Raw genomic sequence first — 19909 nt, 5'->3', positions numbered from 1 at the left:
ACACTTGGATCAGTGTTTCGAAAGTAAGGAATCTGGGTATTTTTTGTATTCCTTTGGAGATATGAGAAACAGGACCGGATAACTCCTCCTAATCGAGATCTTAAGGATAGCTCATTATCAATAATGACTCACAAAGTTCTGGCCGATTTTTTGGGGACGGCAGATATCCCATGTCGATGGGTCAAAAGGAGCCATACCAATAATACAATTTACTGCTCATGAAGACGATCTCTGTTTTATATGCATTGAGTCTGAGATACCTGCTGCTCATCCAGTCATGAATAAAACGCCTCATATTTTGGAAATTATACTTAGCGGGCCAAAGAGCCTTCAAGCCTAAAGAGTAGTTGCAAATCATCTGCATAGTTGTAGATTTGCAGCTCACGTTTCTTAATGCATGGATGAGAGGACAGATGTAGATGTTAAAAAGGTGTTGGAATAAAGAGGAGCCTAGTGGTACCCTGCAATCCAGATGTACTTCTAGTGCCTAGATGGGACAAAGTCAGACTGACTGGTTCTGATTTTCCAGGAAGGATTTAATCCTGTTCAAGGCTGAGCTGGAAAGCCCAGTGGCTTCAACACAGTCCACCAATATATTAGGCTAGACCATGTTGAAAGCCACCGACTGATGTAGGAGAACCAATGCAGAAGTGGATCCTTCGTCGCACTCCTGACACATATAATCTACCACTGACAAGATAACTACCTAAGTGGAATGTGCAGGTCAAAAACCAGTTTACACACACCTAAGAATTGTGACTCCTCTAAATGAGAACAAAGGGCCCGATTCACAGAACTAACTTAAGACAAAATCCTAAACATACTACCATTTCGGTATTCACAGAAGGCACTTACTCATTTTGGTATTCACAGAAGGCACTTACTCATCAATGAGTAAGTGCCTTCTGTGAATAATAAAATGAGTAAGTTACTCCAAATGAGTAAGTTACTCATTTTGATATTCACAGAAGGCACTTACTCATCAATGAGTAAGTGCCTTCTGTGAATACCAAAATGAGTATGTTACTCCAAATGAGTAAGTTACTCATTTTGGTATTCACTGAAGGCACTTACTTATCAATGAGTAAGTGCCTTCTGTAAATACCTAAATGAGTAAGTGCCTTCTGTGAATACCAAAATGAGTATGTTACTCCAAATGAGTAAGTTACTCATTTTGATATTCACTGAAGGCACTTACTTATCAATGAGTAAGTGCCTTCTGTGAATACCTAAATGAGTAAGTGCCTTCTGTGATTACCAAAATGAGCAAGTGTCTTCTGTGAATACCAAAATGGTAGTAAGTTTAGGATTTTGTCTTAAGTTAGTTCTGTGTATCGGGCCCAAAGACACTGTGCTACATGAGCTTCTAACAATTTTGCCAAGAAAGGCAAAAGAGATGGGACGATAATATTTTAACAATAAAGGATCTTATCCAAATTTCTTCTGAAGAGGAATTACAACTGCATCCTTAAAGGTTCTGGACACATTTTTGGGATAAAGAAGGCTTAAGTAAGGACAATGCAAGACCTGGGATTACTGAAAAAACTGTTTAAGAACCCTAGGAAGGCAAGGGCCTTTTGGAAAGCCAGACTATACCTTAGACAGTAGTTCAGAAAAGCATTCTTCGCTAATAGAAGGGTTCCTAACCTCTGAGTTAATAAACTTAACATATCGTAGAAATTTCGGGACGCAGAAAAGGAAAGCGACAGTCTGTTGGGTTTGGATAATTCTGAGATAATTTTGAAAATGTCCTTTGATTGTAGTATCTTGTTAGTAAAAAAGGGAGATTTTGCCTGCAACAGCAAGACTTTATATTCCTTAAGATGCTTTTTAAATTGCTCTCTTTTCCGGGGGATAGTCTTTCTGCCATTTCCGCTCTGCTTGATGTAATTTCAGCTTGGCTGATTACAATTCCTCTGAAACCCACCAAGCTGAATCATGGCATCTAACCACTTTGGATGTGCGTAAAAGGGCATGAGTATTGCTGGCCTCCAGTAAACCAGAGGGCCATATCCTTTTCAAAAGAGTTAACATACTTAATTCAAGCTCGGCATAGAGGCTACAAGGGAATCGCGAAAATGTTTCATGTCTACACAGGACCATAACGTGAGTGTTTTTATCAGTCGTGGTATACTCGGTTGAAGGTGCAACCCATCAAGGCTGAATTTAATGAAAAAATGTCCATACCAAAAACAGGGAGATACCCGTAGGTTGATCAGTTGTAGATTAGTTGACCAAACTTGGTCTAGAGTGTTGAAACATTTGGGCAATGCCTTTCCATAAGTGTGGAGGAACTGGCGGGACCACACAGTGTGAAGAAAATCACCCACTGCCGTCTGACATCAAAGGCCAAGACCATGGTGCATTTGCCAAAATCTGTCCGCAGTTAAGTAAACTTGGTAAAGATATTTAAACTGAACAAGTTAATAAGTATTAGAAATGGCTACCTCTCTGGGAGCCATAGGTGCAGTCGTCCATTCTTAATATTCTAAGTGGGCAATATCCTTTCTCCAAGCCTCACAAAGCCTTATAAATGTATCTAGATAGTTTATAACTGGGGTTAGATAGAAAGCGCAGATATCTTCCCTCTGTCAGAGAGATAGTTAATCTCACTTCCAGGGGGGTAACTTCGGGTAGGTCATCTATGGTCTCCAAATACAAAGTAATTGGGTGATGAAGTTGGAGGCCCCTATAGAATTGAGATGGCAAGAGACCAAATTCTTCTCGGATAAAAAAAACCTTTGCGAGTACCATCAGGGGCCACATCTCCCAGTAGAGAGATCCCTAAGTGATTGTTATCCCTCAAACCTATTAGTGCTGCAACCTCAGGAAGGGCACTGCCCATCCAGGTACGGTCTATCCTCCATCCTCCCCCCTCCTGTGGCACCCGATTTGTTTATTAGAGGACTTGCACACCCCCATCTAATTATTGACTACCAGGTGTAATGGGACTCAGGGTCTGCACTAGTCAAGTCGCCATCCTGGGTGCATTTCTAGCATTTAGTGAGTGAAACTCGAGGGGGCCCATCCACTCCGCTGGAAGGACCAGAGATGTTGTGTCTGCAGAGGTCTACGGGGGAGGTGGGGTGGGGTAGTAGTTCTGTAATATATAATCTTTTAGGAAGAGTTATCATTTTTAGTAGAGCCGCCCATCCCAATGTAGACGTTAGTAAATACGTCCACATTTATCTTTGCATGTCTTTTCTAGGAGAGGTAGGATATTTACATTAAGCACCACCCCTTTTCTACATGCCAGGTGTACTCCTGAGTATTTCATACCAAGTGTGGTGACCCTCAGGACTGAACTCAGTCCAAACAATGCATTCACTGTTGTACTCTTTTTTTAATCCGACAAAAGCAATATTACAATTTCTAAATGTAAAATATTATTCAGAATTACAGGCTATTGATTTAAAATAGTTTTTGTTCTTTTTTTTATTACCAGTACTCAGGGAATCTACTTCTTCCCAAACTACTCATCTTTATTTATTAATAGCGGCATTGCTGGCAGGTGCTTGTAACTTCTTTCTGTTTAATATATCAGATGAAATAAAAGTAAAAAGAAATTCCTGTGCACTTGGGCTCTTAAATGTTTTTGGTTTATTTTAACAAAGAATTACTTTTTTTAATTGTAGGTTCAGAAAAGACATTCCAGTGGAAGTATGGACGACCGGCCTTCGCTCTCTGCGCGGGATTATGTAGAGTCTTTACATCAGAACTCAAGAGCGACGTTACTGTTTGGCAAAAACAACGTCATGGTGCAGCCTGTATGTATACTGCTAATCACTCTTACTACCTTGCTTGAGTATAATATTCTCTTGTCAATAGCTAAGTGCTAGTGAGTAACTTTTACGTTTTTGAAAGAAATACAGGATTCTCCCACAAATATTATGTTTTACTGTGTCTTCCTACCAACAGTGAAGAAACATCTTCAGGTTTGCTTGAGTGAGCCGTTTTATTTTAATACGCATGTAAATCGTGTAGCATAAAAATTGCTACCAGAGGTGTGATAACATGTTTAGCATCATCTTCCAAGGCTCGTACTTTATGATACTCCGACCGAGGGATGGTCAACAGGCCTGTTTAATTGGCAATGCATATGTCTATCCTATCACTGTAGTGTTTTATGACAAACTGAGAATATACTTGAAATCCTTTGAGAAGTAAAAAAAAAATACCCAGCATTCCCAAGCCAATAGGCTTGGCATTTAAAAAAAATTATGCATGTATCCATAAGTGTGCACATGCAGACAGAGCGTGGGCAGACACAGCATCAATCACAATTCCTCCCCATATTCTCATTTAGGTTCGCCATGAATGGTGCTGAAGCTCCATTGAAACAACCCCTAAAAAGGAAATTGCGTTTCAGTTCTCTTCCTTTAATTTGTTATGCTTGCTTTAGGCAATTTTAATACAGAACGTATTGACACAGTGACACAGTTCCCTGGATCCGATGTTCATGTTTTATAAGACAGCTTGATGATTGTCAATATGAGACACTGTTAGCCCTGATCATTAAGGAATGACAACGTTTCTACTACTACACATGCTCTTTTTTTTCCCAAATAAAAAAATCTACATGAAGCAATATAGAAATATTAGTTAAAACATGTATGCACTACAATGGCAAATATTTACGGTAAAATACTTTTAAATCTATAATAAATGAAAGTGAACATTATCTTTTTTCCTTTGTCCACGATTTTTAGTACTGAAAATGCACACTTTTATGCATATAGGAGGGTGATCTCAGTGTCACTGATTAGTTAGAAATACTAGTGAACTCCATTGGTGCGGCATGCTTATCCAGTTCATTTCTTCTTCTGCAAATGATTTCTCAGACCTCGTAGAAAGACAAAAGACGTTCCCCACCATAAGACCTCGTGTATTTGCTACATATCCCCTGCAGGCTTTTATTATTGTTTAACTTGAGTATAATTCACAGATAGAAAGAAACCGTGCCTATTCGCTTGTTATATCATAGATACCTTCCTTTAGGAGCAAAAACAAATCCATACATAGAGCATTTATTGTTTTGGAAAGGCTTTATGTTATGGTATGTTATGTTAATGGTTTTTATACCGCGCACAGCTGCCCCAGCAAAGGGGCGTCCTGGCGCCGAGAAAGGTATACACAACATCACAAACTGCAACAGAATCAGGGAGTTTTATTAAAAAGAAAGGTTTTGATGACACGTCTGAACCGGGATAAATCTTCCAGAGCACGGATTTCATTGGGAAGAGAGTTCCAAAGCTTAGCGGCTACTACTCGGAAGGAGCGGCCTCCAATCCTGCTCAGCAAAAAGCGTGGAACAACAGCCAAATTCTGGCCCATCGATCTCAAAGAGCGAGAGGGGACATATGAGGTCAGTAGGTTCATGAGAATAGGTGGGGCCGTGCCTTTCAAAATTTTAAAAGCCAGGCAGAGCACCTTAAACTCAATCCGCCGAGCCACAGGCAACCAATGGAGCGTTTGCAATGCTCTGGACGCTGAGCAACGTTTAGGCAACCCTAATATCGCTCTTGCGGCGGCATTCTGCACTCGTTGCAGCCGCAGGAGTTCTGCCTTATTCGTGCCTGCTAGCAGAGCACTGGCATAATCTATCCTGGATAGTACAGAGGCCTGGACCACAAGCTGTCTAGTGGGGGCATCGAAGAATTTAAGCACCGGCCTGATACCCCTGATAATGCCAAAACAGGAGGCCGCCACCCTCTTAGTCTGGCAGGTAAAACTAAGTGTAGGGTCCAGCCAGACCCCGAGATTTTTTATCTCCATAGCAGGAGAAGGGATCATTCCTAGCTCGGGGGGCCACCAGTTGTCATTCCACCATCCAGGTTGCTTCCCAACCACCATCACCTCTGTCTTCTTTGTGTTCAATTGGAGACAGTTCTGATTCATCCAATTGGCCACCGCACGTAGCCCCTCACAGAAGTTGAGGGCGTCCATGGCTGAGTCCCCACTTAATGTGACCGCCAGCTGCGTGTCATCCGCATAGGACACCATTGTCAGGCCCCAGCGTTTGACTACCGCAGCCAGCGGTCTCACATATAGATTGAAAAAAGTGGGGCTCAAAGATGATCCCTGTGGGACCCCCAAGGTGAGCGGGTGAGAGGTGGATTTACCGGGTGGTATCGCAACCTGAAAGGATCTATTAAAAAGGAAGGAGCGGAACCACCCTAGAGCCAGACCCCTGACCCCAGCTTCCTCTAACCGCCGCAACAGGATTTCGTGGGACACCGTATCGAAGGCGGCACTCAGATCTAACAACAGGAGTGCCGCTGTTCGTCCGGTGTCCAGCACGGAGCGCAGATGTTCAACCATGTATAACAAGGCAGTCTCCGTGCTGTGGCCTGCACGAAATCCATTTTGCGTGGGATCCAAGATGTTAGCTTTGGCAAGATGGTCGGCCAGGATCCCATTCACGTGGGCTTCGGTGACTTTAGCAGCCCACGGCAGCAGTGAGATGGGGCGATAGTTCTCGGGTTTTATAGGATCTAGGGTGGGCTTTTTTAGGATGGGTGTGACTACCGCTTGCTTCCACTTGGTGGGCACAATCCCTGAGACCAGTGACATGTTAATAAGGGCCAACAAGGGTGAGCGACATGTTGCCTGCATGTTTTTAAACAGGGCCGGTTTGAGGGGGTCTGCAGGGGAGCCAGATTTAATTTTTAGGCTCAATAGATCAAAACCCTCCTCAGATAGGGGGGCCAGCATATCCAAGGTCATATCATTGACCTTTGGACAATCAATTGAGTCCGAGCGGTGCATGATAGTTGGGAAGGTGCGATAGATTACTTGCACCTTTTGAACAAAGAACAAGGCCAGACTCTCGCAATGAGGGTCTGTGCAAATTTCTGCTGCAGAAGCCCTCTTAGTCGTAAGGTCCTTTAGGACCTTGAAGATTAATTTAAAGGGGTTAGGGCTGTTCCGAAACTCCTGTGCATAATATGCGGCACGTGTTCGACAGACCGCTCTATGATATGCCTTGGACAGAGTAAGGTAGCAGGTTTTGAGCGCGGGGTCATAGGCTTTCCTCCAACGCCTTTCTGCTTGCCTACACTCTCTCTTGAGAGACGACAAGGTCTCATCATACCACGGGCTATGGGCCTTAGTCCGGCACTTGGAACGTACCAGGGGGATAAGAGAATCCAAGGCCGTGCCAATCCAGTTGCAGAATGAGTCATACCCACAATCAACATCGGAGAAAGGAGGTAAGGGTATCTTTTCTAGTAGAAGGTAGAAGTCTACTAGTTTTAATTTACTCCACTGGCGGGAAAGAGAGGTTTTATTCTGTGCCACGAAAAGAGGATCTACCACGGGAATAACTGCCTTCACCAACATATGGTCCGTCCATATCAGCTGGACAGGTGGGCTTATAGTAATGTCCTCTAAGGTGGTGAAGAACGGGTCCAATATGTGCCCGCCTAAATGGGTGGGGGACAACACTCTCTGTAGGAGCTGCAAGGCTTCTAGATCGGCTAGGCAACTCTTAATGGAGGGTTGGGATGAACAGTCAAAGTGCAGGTTGAGATCACCTACCACATTAAAATTCGCACAGCCAAGAGCTTCTGTGCTAATGACGTCCGGGAGAGCGGCCCTAAAGGCGGCGTCGCAGCCCGGAGGCCGATATATTAGGAGACCTGAAAGGCTGTAACAATGGGAAAAAGAGATTCTAAAACGAGCACATTCGCAGCCCGGAAGTTTTAGTTCTTTCCATTCGCAAGGAAAGCGGGATTTCACAGCCATTGCAATTCCACCGCCTCTCGAGCCGCGGTTGAGAGTAGCCACGGTGTAGTCAGGGGGTAAAGCAAGGTTTAAAATCGCAGTGTCAGCGTCTTGTAGCCAGGTCTCGGTCATGAAAAACACATCCGGGGAGTCATTGGTAACAATATCAAAGATCTCCGCCTGATGTTTGACCAGAGATCTGACATTTAAGCTGTATATACTGACAGTATTCACCCCAGACACGTTAATCTGCCGGGATGAAATTTGTAAGGAACAGACGCGAGACGGGGGAGGCAGACGCCAGCAACAGCAGGGGCACCGATAAGGGCCCCTTTGCGGCGCTACAAGCGGAAGAGGACAGATAGAGAGTCGGTCACGTAAGGCCAATAAGTCAGCTCTACCATACCTAATGATGGAAGAGGCAATGACGAAGATGATAGAGGTCTGCCGCACCCCGCACTTCCTTAGCGCGGATGGGCGCAGACGGGCAGACTCTGGCTTGACTCAGGCGCGAGTCAGGCGCTACCGCTGCGCGTCACCGCTGCGCGGGAGGAGTGAGCTTTAAGTACAGCCTCACCTGGTCTCCAAACGGAGCACTAGAGCGCTGCTTCAGGTGGCGCGCTGAGAACCAGCACCCCCAATATGGCGGCCAAGCGCCACAAGTAAGTGAAAGTAAATAGCACGAAGGACTCCGCTCTACAAGCGGTGGGGGGCCCAATTAAAGTGCAAGCCTGTGGCAAATTTATCAAAGCTAAAAACAGGGGCTAAGAAATGAAAACAGAAGAGCACAAAAAACGGTAAATGTTAAAAAATCAGAAGCGCTGCACGCTTATTAAGCAGAAGTCAAAGAGCGCGTTTGTAAATGCGAGGTAATCTTTCTTAAGCAACTTAATCTCCCCATTCTTCCACTGTCCACCACCCTGCCTGTCACAGATGAAGGTGGATGCCTGAAATAGTTTGCACATGGTTTAACAGGAGGGCTTTAGTTTAGAATAGATTTAAATACTTACAAAGCGCATGGCTGCCACCGGCAAAGAGACGTCCCAGCGCTGAAGCCATACTAAGCAGGAGACAAGACAAAGGGAATTATACCTGGGAAGGGACAAGACAGAGGGAATTAGACCTGGGAAAAGAGCAAAGTCTTCACAAGATGTCTGAAAGCCTGATGGTCAGGGTTACTGCGGATGTGTAGGGGGAGAGAATTCCAGAGAGTGGGGGCCAGGTGTATAAAGGAGCAGCCGCCAGATCTAGCTCTACGTATGTGAGGGAAACATGCAAGACTCTGGCTCGCCAAACATAGGGCACGCGGGGGGGTGTACAGGGTGCAGAGATCACCTAGGATGTCTGGGGCACTTCCTGACAGTATCTTATTCGTGATGCAGAGCGTCTTGAAGCAAACTCGCTGTTCAAGGGGCAGCCAGTGCAGGCGGCGGAGAAGATTAGAAGCATGACTGAATTTAGGAAGGGCAAAAATAGCACGGGCTGACGTATTCTGGACCCGCTGAAATTTATTAAGCACTGATTTATTAGAACCGAGCAGAACCACATTGCAGTAGTCCAGACAAGCCAGTATAGAAACTTGAATGATCAGTTGGCGTGTTTGGGCATCAAAGAGGCCCAAAATAGGTCTGAGGCCTCGCAATAGTCCAAAATATTTCCCGGCCACTGACTTGGCATATGTTTCAAAGTTGAGGTTTTTATCAACTAAAACACCTAGATTTTTCATGGGATCAGGAGGATCACCAAGTGCCACCATTAATTCGTCCAGAGATGAGACTCTTTGCCAACAAGGAGAATGTCTGATTTGGTAGAATTCAATTGCAGAAAGTTAGCTGTCATCCATTCTGCAATTGCAGAGATGTCTTCTTTAAATTTTATTTTGTCTTTCTCGGGATCATTGGACAGGGCAATCACCAGTTGGGTGTCGTCGGCGTATGACACCAGGGAGATGCCTTGGGCTTTGGCCATCCGTGCCATTGGGCTTATATATATGTTGAAGAGCGTAGGGCTCAATGCAGAGCCCTTGGGAACCCCACTACGGAGGGAGTGGTAGATAAAGGGGGAGAGGTCACTTGAAAGGTCCGGTCGGCCAGGAAGGAGGGGAACCACGCTAGAGCTTTATTCCCAATTCCTATCTCCTCCAAGCGTAGGAGCAGGATTTCATGGGACACCGTGTCAAATGCCGCACTTAGATCCAACAGCACCAGCGCTGATGTGCTGCCGGCATCCAGCGCGGATTTGAGTTGTTCAACCACAGCCAATAATGCTGACTCTGTGCTGTATCTTGGTCGGTACCCATTCTGTGAGCTGTCAAGTATATGATTAGATTCTAGAAACTGTGTTAGAGTAGAGTTTACATGTGCTTCCAGAATTTTAGAGAGGAAAGGGAGCAATGAAATTGGGCGGTAATTCTCTGATCTAGAAGTGTCGAGTGTTGGTTTCTTGAGTAGAGGGACCACTTTTGCATGCTTCCATGACTTAGGTGCCATCGCAGTAGAGAGGAAGAAATTAAGTACCTCCAGACACTCAGGTGGAAGACCTTGTTGAATTTTCCTGAAAGCGTCTGGTTTGAGAGGATCGCCTGGAGATCCAGATTTAATTTTGAACACTAATCTCTCTAATTCCTTCAGGGAAATAGAGTGAAGAGATGCAAGGAGGACAGTCTCAGAGCCAATATAAGCATTCTTCCCGCAAGCACTGGAGGATATACCATGATTGAACTTTTGTTAAATATCTTCGACCTTCTTCCAGAAGAAGGTTGCCAGCTCCTCAGTGTTTGTTGGAGGAGATAATATAGCCCGATTCCACTGGAGAGGAAATCAAATCTTTCAGTAGAGAGAATATAGTTTTGCTGCGGTTAGTGCTTGTACTAATCAGGCTGGAGTAATGAGCTGCTCTGGTTTTGCGCACCAGCTTATGATAGGATTTAATGGCTGCTCTATATAGTGCTTTGGGCTGGGGGTCATATGATCTCCTTCAAGATCTTTCCAAGATTCTGCAGTTCTTCTTAGCAAGGGCTAGATCTTCATTGAACCAGACGTTGGCCCGAGTGCTTTTAGAATGAGTAAGTTTAAGGGGAATGCCTATATCTAAGGCTTGAGTTATTCACCTTTGGAAGATCATGTTAGCCTCTTCCATGTTTGTGGCTTTGCACTTAGGGCTGTGAGGAAGTCTACTTGGTTCAATTTATGCCAGGGCCGTTTTAACAAGGGATGCTGATTAAGCTGGGGGTTGTGGCCAGCTATCGTTAGCCGCATCAAGATAAGAAAATGATCTGTGCAGATCATAGGGAGCGGTGACAAAACTTCCAGTGGCTTTAGGTTCGAGAAAATAGGGTCAAGGAGATGTCCTGCTCTGTGTGTGGCACTGGGAGCCAGTTGAATCAGCTGACAGGCTGCCAGATCCCCCAGAAAGCTGACAGTCTCCGAGGATTCTTGTAGCTCTAGATGGAGGTTCAGGTCGCCTCTAATGTTAAAGTTGGCAGTCTGAAGAGCTAGTGCTGCAACGGTGTTTATCAGGGCTTCTCTGAAGGTTTTTGATGGGCCAGGAGGTCGATAATTAAGAAGGCCGGAGAAAGACAAGTTAGCACTCAGTGAAATTTTAAAAAGTGCACTCTCACAGTCAGGAAGATCTAAGGCGGAGAGGCTGCAGGAGTGGACTGATATGTAAATAATCACAATACCGCCCCCTCTTCCTCCAGATCTGTTTATGCTGTGTATAGCATAGCCTGTAGGAAGAGCAAGTGCTGGTATGGCCACAGAGGATACACAAAGCCAAGTTTCCGTTAGGAGAAGAATCTCAGGTGACTGTTCCTGTAGCAGATCGAACACCTCAGCATGATGTTTAGGCAATGAGCAACAATTAATGCTCAGCAAAGTGTGTTTCGACATCCCAGGGCCACAAAGTGTAGCGTGCTTCAAGGGAAACAATTTGAATTCACAGTGTTCACAAAGAGAGGGACCGTTTTCTGGGTCCCAGCTATGATTCCCGCAGGAGCCTTCTCTATATAGGTCCCATAGTTCTTCGCCGGTGTAACTGCCTCTTTGGGCTTTGGAAGGAGCAGGGTCCCTGGCTCCTGGCGATGTCCCGGCGTGGACAGGCGCAGACGGGCTTGCCTTTGGCGCACCTTCGGCGCTTTACCACTTGCTTAAATAATTTCCCTCGAATTATGTTACTATTTGCAGAATATGATTGTTGAATTGAGCATGTACACAACTCCTGAAGTGTACTTATTTATTAAAAGATTTGTTTTAAAAAATAACAAAATTTGCCTACAGTGATTTCAAACAAATTCTCAGAATAAGATCAAAATGTCAAATATGTAACAAGACATTTGAAGACTTTTTTTAACAATGTTCTAGTTGTCCTCAAGCGGAACAATGAGAAAAATGAGAAAAACGTGAAGGGCTATTAGACAACCCAAAAAGGACAGGATAGCCATGCATACATGCGAGCACCATGTTTTTGAGAACTCTTTCTGATCCTTGTGGCAACTACTTTGATTAATATACTACAACTCTTCATAAACGGAATGGCAAATTATTGCACTTAGACTGAAGGGCATGTAAGAGACAACCAGAGCTAAACCTTCAAAATGTCTTAGATTCTATTGCAAAGAAACACATTTGTATATCATACTATTGTACCCTTATGGCATTGACATTTCATAGTCTATGGAAAATCCACAATCATATTTTTTATCTTCTTATACCAGCTCAACAGTACCCGCTGTGTCAATCTTATAATAGACCTGTTTTGGGAATTTGGGTTCAATTATCAGGACATAAAGGGTGCATGTGCATCTTTTTCCAACATTAAGGGCCTGATTTAGATTTTGGTGGACGGGTTACTCCGTCACAACGGTGATGGACATCCCGTCCGCTGAAATATAAATGCCATGATATCCTATAAAATTTATATTTTGGTGCAGGGGATATATGTCACCGTGGTGATGGAGTAACCCATCCGCCTAAATCTAGATTTTGTTTATGTCTATTTAATAGAACTTGGGCTTTGGGGGTGGAGCCGGTTATAGTATATCACATAACACTACTGTTGAGCTGCATTATCGGATCACTTAATCTGTTCCCATCCTAAACTAAAAATAAGATTTAAATATATGTTCTTCTTCATATTTTTTTAGAGAGATGACATGGAAGCTATCCCAGGATATCTGTCGCTACATCAAACTGCAGAAACCATGGCATTAAAGTGGACTCCAAATCAACTGATGAATGGCTCAGTGGGGGATTTAGATTATGAGAAAAGGTGATGAAATCCATTTAAAATAAATATTTATTACCATGTTTATTTTCTCTATTACTAAATGTATTTGGCCACATAACTGTTGATTGAGAAGTAATGGCAATGTGTTGAAACCAAATTGTAGTATATACTTCTTTCCGATGAGGAGAGCTAGAGGAATTAGGATAAGACATCTGGTGACTGACAAGATGAAGCGGTTGCTGCCTAGGAAGAGGAAACCTCATATTTGTTCCACCTACCTAGGTGTCTGCCTCCAAAGGGGAATAGTCAGGACCATACAAAGTGTGGCCGTGAAGGGTCTGATGGGCATGTCCGGCCAGGCAGAAAAACACTTTTGTGGCCAGCTTGGAATTTCTGTGCAGTGATTGAGAGAAGCAGACAGTGTGGACCAATGTTGACTGGTACCAGTCCTCATTCCGTTCCCCTGATGATTGTAGTTCAAAATATGGTGGTTACCAAATATGCCATCTGACAGAAATATTGTGTCCTAAATACCACTTTCAAAAATATCGTCCCATTGTGACCATTCTGCCATTGTGCGAAAGTAGGACAGTTGCATGCTGCATCAAAGGGATGCTTATACACAATTTATATGCCTAAGGAACTTATGCACTCTGAATAGCTATCTGCTGTTCATAAAAGTGCAGATTTGCGAAAAGGCATGCTTTCCAGCTGAGATTACTCCTAGCAGTATGCTTGGTGAAATGCAATACAAATACGAGTCAAAAGTTTAATAAAAATTGAAAAATGAGTACCTTCAGAAAACTAAAAACTCGTTCCTGGGCAAACATTGGGCTAGCTGTAATATTTGCTTGTTGCATAATACTGTTCGCTATTTGCGACGAGTATTTTTGAGACCAGTAAAATACCATTAGGTCATTCAATAAAACAGAATCAGATTGGAATCACAGTTTGACCTACCAAATTATGTGTGACTTAATCTAATTGCTACAATCACACAGATGGTGGCCTTTAATGGTCAGCAGGCCATCATGTGATTGACATACAATAAAGTAAACATTTTTTTTTTTAACTCGGCCTGCTCCTCTTAAAGGTAACCGGGTTGGATTAAAATAAAAAAGTGATGTTTTTTAAAGTGTAAGTTACTAGTGTTTCTCTGACCCACTGCTAAATATTTATCATCATATTGTATTTATTTTCTCCGGCCCACTGCTAAATCGTTATCATCATGTTGTATTTATTTTTCCACAGTCATAAAGGGGAAGGGATTTCAAGTGGACCTCTTCCCCTTATACGAATTGATTACCACTTCCTTGGAGGTGTGTGTAAAATTTCATGTTTTTGACTGAATTTCTATTGCATAAAATACCAATTCGGTATTTAGAAAGGACAACTACAACACTTCCTTTCCAGATAGCGAATCTGTATCTATTGTAAATCCCATTTTAGGAGTTGGTAAAACTTTTCTGAGCCCTAAAATGGGATTAGGCCATAGGAAAAAACATTGAAATGGTTGCAAACACCAGATCGGCATATTTGCGACCGTGAAAAATGCTTAGCACATCTGGTCCATAGTTTCTCTACTGAGAAAAATGAAAAGCTGTTATTTGAGGTGAAAGTGTGTTTGCACATTTTTTTTAACTGACAACTGATAGGTGGAGACAAGGCTCATACATTTTCAACATATACTTAGAACTGATATTTGAGTGATAATTGGCAGTTAGTGGTGGACACCTATAACTGATGTTATTTCCTTGATGCCACAGGGCATTTCCGGGTGTTAATAGTGTTTAATGTCTCATTTGGAGGCCATTCATCATCTAGATCAGTGGTATTTTCACAACTACTGCACCTGCGGCTTGAGCCTGTGAGATTGATGTAAATTGACTTTTGTCTGGTTTCTTAACCAATAAGGTCAACTGGAGTAGTAGTTCCTCTGCCTAGGCTAACTCTGTTGTCTGTGTCCTGGTATTGTGAGAGCTATGTAACCAGTGAGTTGAATGTTAGAGAACTGAGTAGAAAAAAAAGGTTGTACATAAATATTTGCTATTCTTAACTCCTCATATTAATCTATAGTGACATCATGTATATTTTTTGCCTTCTGAGAGTTATTCCAGTTAATCAACTTTCTACAGTCCAAACAGCGAGGTGCTAGAAACATCATTGTTTTATTCCTATGGCAGTGGGATGTCCAGGCGTGGTGGTCCATTTAGATAATTATTTCACATCCCATACTCTGACTGTGTTCCGTGTATTGGTGTGTAATTGAATGATGAAGTAAAGCAGAGAAGTGCCAACACCAAATTTAATTAACTTTGCCACAACTTGTTAACAATTTCAAAAGCCACTCCAAAATTGACAAAACTAGCATATAGATTGTACCAATCGTGTACTTGTGTGTTTGTGTACAGTCAATGAAATGGAGAAAATAATCTGTTGTAGCGTGTTTCATTTTAGACCTGACTGAGGTAGCTGACAAGGTTGCATTTGAGTGCACCCACTAATGTAATTCACTGAGTAAAATGTTTGCAATGTCTGTAATTTAAGGATTTTTTGTGATCATCTTTTAAACAATTGATGGGATTACCGATTCTTGAATGCATGCAGAAGAGATTATGGGCCTGATTACGATGGTGGTGGGACCACCACCGTTAGGCAATCAGTGACGGTCCCACCACCATCAGCCCATGCAGGACCGCCAGCCGCATTTTTGGATGGCGAGCAAATGGTGGGCCAGCGCAGACACCATCGGCCACACATCTGATGGGCTCAAGGAGGCCGTCGGACCGTTAGGCGGTTGGCAACCCCTGCAATGGTGGCCGTGCCTGCTCAGGCACCACCTTGGGTATTACAATATCCCTTTCCGCTGGCCTTTCATGGCGTTTAACCCACCATGAAAAGGCTGGCAGAAAATGACTTTGGGGGCTCCTATGGGCCCTCCTTCCCCCTTGGCCCTCTATCATGGGCCCTTGGGGGATGCTATGGTGCCCCCCTAAACATCCCTGCACCATGTGGCGGCAACACATGGTGCCTGCCACATAGTGCAGGGATGTTTACAAACATGCCTGGTAGCATTGAGGCTTGTGCTGCAGCCCTTTTTCTGGCTGCAGCACAAGCCTCAATGCTACGAGGCATGTTTCCGACCACCTCCATGGCGGTCCGATTGTAATCTGCATGGCATAACCGCCAGCTCCCTATCGGCCGTTTCCGACAGGATTGGGGTCCGACGTTCGTCCGACTGCCATCATATGTTCATGTACATTGGCATTAACAATTTGTACAAAACACCCACTTACTTACTTTGTGATGGGTTATATTCTCTTAATGGAAATGATGCGATATAATCTGATGAAGTGTTCATCAGAATTTTCAAAGATTTTCTTAATATGCTCATAAATTCCACGATGAGCAAATTGAACCTTTGCAATAGCTCATCAGATTTGGACTATCTCCCTATCGATTTGTCCCTTGGCTAGCTCCCAGACACCCGTCACAAACAGGAGTTTAGAGGGAAAAGACGCAGGTTGCCTTCCACTCACAACTTTTTTCACTGAAAACATGCTCTATATTTTTATTATGAGAAAACATCATGAACATGCCCCGCACCCCTTAATGGTGTGAATACTTAAAGTACTGGCTACGCTCTGCTGTACTATTAGGATGTTCCTATTCCCTTACTATAAAAACACATCAGACTGTATCTATTTTCTCTAGAACATTTCCTGTGTATATTTACTGGCCACAATTCCTAACAACCCATCACCAAAAAAGTGTGGGAGGAGGCACCTCACGGAAACAACCGCCAGGGAACTACTGATAGGTACTCATCAGTAGTGATGGGTTGTTAGGAATTGTGGCCTGTAAATGTTCGGGAGGAAATAGATATAGTCCTATGTGTTTCTTCATACCAAAACATATATCAAACAATTTTCATGCAGGCCACCCCAAAGAATCCCTCTAGTCCCTCCCTGTTTGTCTCCGTCTCCCATCCCACCCCTGGACGATGAAAACTGAGATTGCGGTCGCCTGTAATGGCAGTCCACTAATCACTCGTCGAAACATTCCCTTCCCGGGTGGCAGGGAAGTCACTGCGGAGTCGGCCCCCCCCCCGCCTTGTCACAGCTTTGCCTGCCTCTTCTTGTAGTCTGTGATGCATTCTCTATGGTCCCCAGTCCTTGTCAAAAAAATGTAGGCAAGCTTTGACACTCGTAAACCACTCTCTCCACCTCTGTACACCTGTTTATTCCCTTCCACCACATGGCTCTCATGGGTACGTGTGCTGGCCCCCATGTTCTAGCCACATCCTTTTGCCATTGCAAAACCCAGTGCGCAAAACAGCGTTTTCCTTTGGGAGATGCTGACATCATTGGGCATGGCCAATATAATCTGTTGGAGTGTCCTGGGCGTATCCACACTAATCACTGCCTCTGTGACTATGCCCCCCCAATATGCTCTCACCTTTTGGCAGTTCCATAGCTTGTGTAAGAACGTGCCGTCTTCTATCTCACATTAGAGGCAAGTGGAGCGGTCAGTCCTCCACATTTTATACAGCCGGGACCTGTTATAGTAGGACCTATGAAGGATGTTGAACTGGATCATCCTCATTTGACCTTAGGGTAACCTGGGGTGGTTCTGGCAAGTACCTACCCTCTGATCTCCGGTATACATAGTGGAGAAATGTCAGCTGTTGCATTGTTGCTCTCTCTCCTGTCAGCTATCATGTCGCCATGCGTTAATGACATGTAGAGGACCTGCGCTGTGGTACGCTCACATGCAAACCACCCATTGTAGACCAAGCTGTACAGTGTCTTTAGAGCCATTCGTGGCGTACCCCCAGCCCAGAGGTGTGTGTGTAGCATTTTGCCTAATCTAGTTTGTGGAAGTACTTGTCCTCTACATGGAATTGAGTATTCTGTAGCACATAAAACAAACTGGGCAAGGTAATCATTTTGTAGAAGGCAGCCTCGCCAATTATCGTTCAGGGGAGTTTGCGCCATCGATCTGGATCTCCATGGAAGTTCCATAGAACTCGGGCCAGATTGAATTCCAAGAAGTGCTATTTAGTTAACCTGACTTCTATTCTAAGGTATTTGAAGTGAGAGGCGTTTAGTCCGCAGTTCCCCATCACCCTGTTTAAGCTGTCCCAGTCTCCGAGTTGGTAAATGATGGATTTCTTGCAGTTTATGTTGTATCCTGCGTATGTTTCATACATGGTCCTGTCCAGCTGCAGTTGTAGCCGTCTCAGATCCAAGCGTGTCACCCTTTTAGGCATGAATCCTGTCTGTTCGGGCTGGACTAAGTCTGAGATCACTGCTGGTGGCAACTCTACCTACTCACTTACTGCCGTTAACAGGTTTAGCAGGAGGGGGTCAAGGAGAGAGACCAGTCGCTTATAGAGTTCCACTGGGAGACCATTGGCTCCCTGTGTTTTTCCCGATTCAATAGCCAACACTTACTCTCCGATCTCTTCTGTTGTCAGTTCCACCTCTAGTTCTTCTCTACCTGCTGCGTTGAGGACCAGACCTAGCACCTCCCCCGGAAGGTCTCTATTTATTGGTCAGGGCAATCCCTTCGGGCTGTTTAGAATATTCGATAATACTCCACAAATGCTCAGGCTTTATCCTTGTCTTTATGGGCTACGTACCTGTCTCGGTCTGTATTTCGGCCACCCATCTCCCTGCCTCATCTCTTTTCCCCAGCCATGCTTGTCCCCCGTGTCATATAGTCTCCATTGCACCCACAGGTGGTGATGTTGGGCTGCCTATGTAGCTAGGATACAGTATTGTTCCCTTGTTGTATCCAAGAGTAGATAAGTTGTCTGGTTTCTGGCTTCCACCAGGTCCGCTCTAAATAAAGAAGTTGATGCTCCAACCACTTCATCCTATTCTCTGTTTCTTTGTCAGGGAGCTACATTTTGGGCTTTGACCCTAAACACAGTATTATATGCCTCCCACAGAGTAACCGGAGAAGCTACCGAACCCTCGTTCTTTTCAAAGTAGACTGAGGTCGGTCGCGGTGAATGCCTATCTATATCTCAATCCATAACCCCAGTGAAATCCCCGCCCACAACATGGAGATCACTATGTGCATCCAAGAGGATAGGACCCAGAACTCGCTTCTGGAGTCCCAGAGGTGCACAGAGGTTAATAAGTACAGTCTTTCAGTTCCATTGCCCCCTCAATGCCACGCAGCAACCCACTGGTATACCCAGCATTTTTCAATCTGAAAAGTGGGGGTCTTCTTTGCAAGGATTGCTATCTCAGGACCCTTTTGAGTATCCAGTGTGGGCCAGTAGAGTATGTTGCTGTAGACAGCAGCAGGTGTCACCCAGTAGGTACGTTTCATACAGGAGGACAAGATCAGGGGCCTGTCAACGAATATATGGAGTGACAGCCCCTCTTTTGATGTTTGCAACCAGGTCAGTTGACCTTCCACATGAGGGCTGCCAGTTATTCAGAGAGTTGTGCGGTCATCCAGGGCTACCTACCTACCTTCCTTCGCATGCTCTGGTGGGACTGTGAGACCGCAGGACCGTGTGCCCTGCTGCATTGAACTGTGTGTTAACATGAAATAGCAATCCCAACTGATCCTTCCCTCCCCACATTTCCCTGACATGGGTCTCAAACTCTCAACTCTCCCAACTTGGGAAATGTCTGTTGCCCACCCCTCCCTTTAGCCAACTGTTACTTTTCCACCTCACAGCAGTCAACAACCTCTCTAGTTGGTGCCCGTGCACACTCACTGAACTCTTGAACACCTCCTGAAGTGTCTTTGTCATATGGTTCTCTAAGGCGCTGCTTAGTTTTCTGTGTCCTGGGCCCTCATATGGTTCTCCCGGTGTTGAGGATTCGGCTCGCCGCCAATGTCTATCTCTGTGGAATGTCCATCTCTGTGGAATGTCCCTCTGTCTTTCTCTCACGGGAGGCCCAGCCCTCATCCTGGGCCTATGACTTACCAG

General features: G+C 44.4%; 1 protein-coding gene across 2 annotated transcripts in view; it reads left to right on the top strand.

Annotated features, from left to right (window-relative positions):
• Positions 1 to 19909, top strand: part of SGSM1 (small G protein signaling modulator 1) — a 1153128-nt gene that overhangs the window by 574026 nt on the left and 559193 nt on the right. For both annotated transcript variants that reach the window (XM_078667338.1, XM_078667339.1), the window contains exons 8-9: positions 3636 to 3767; positions 12869 to 12993. In XM_078667338.1, coding sequence (XP_078523464.1) covers positions 3636 to 3767; positions 12869 to 12993 — 257 coding nt within the window. The remainder of the gene's footprint in view (positions 1 to 3635; positions 3768 to 12868; positions 12994 to 19909) is intronic.

This window comes from Lissotriton helveticus, chromosome 11 (genome assembly GCF_964261635.1).
Source record: "Lissotriton helveticus chromosome 11, aLisHel1.1, whole genome shotgun sequence".
Taxonomy (NCBI): domain Eukaryota; kingdom Metazoa; phylum Chordata; class Amphibia; order Caudata; family Salamandridae; genus Lissotriton; species Lissotriton helveticus.
The sequence above is the reverse complement of the archived record's forward strand: the minus strand, read 5'-3'. Positions and strand labels throughout refer to the sequence as shown.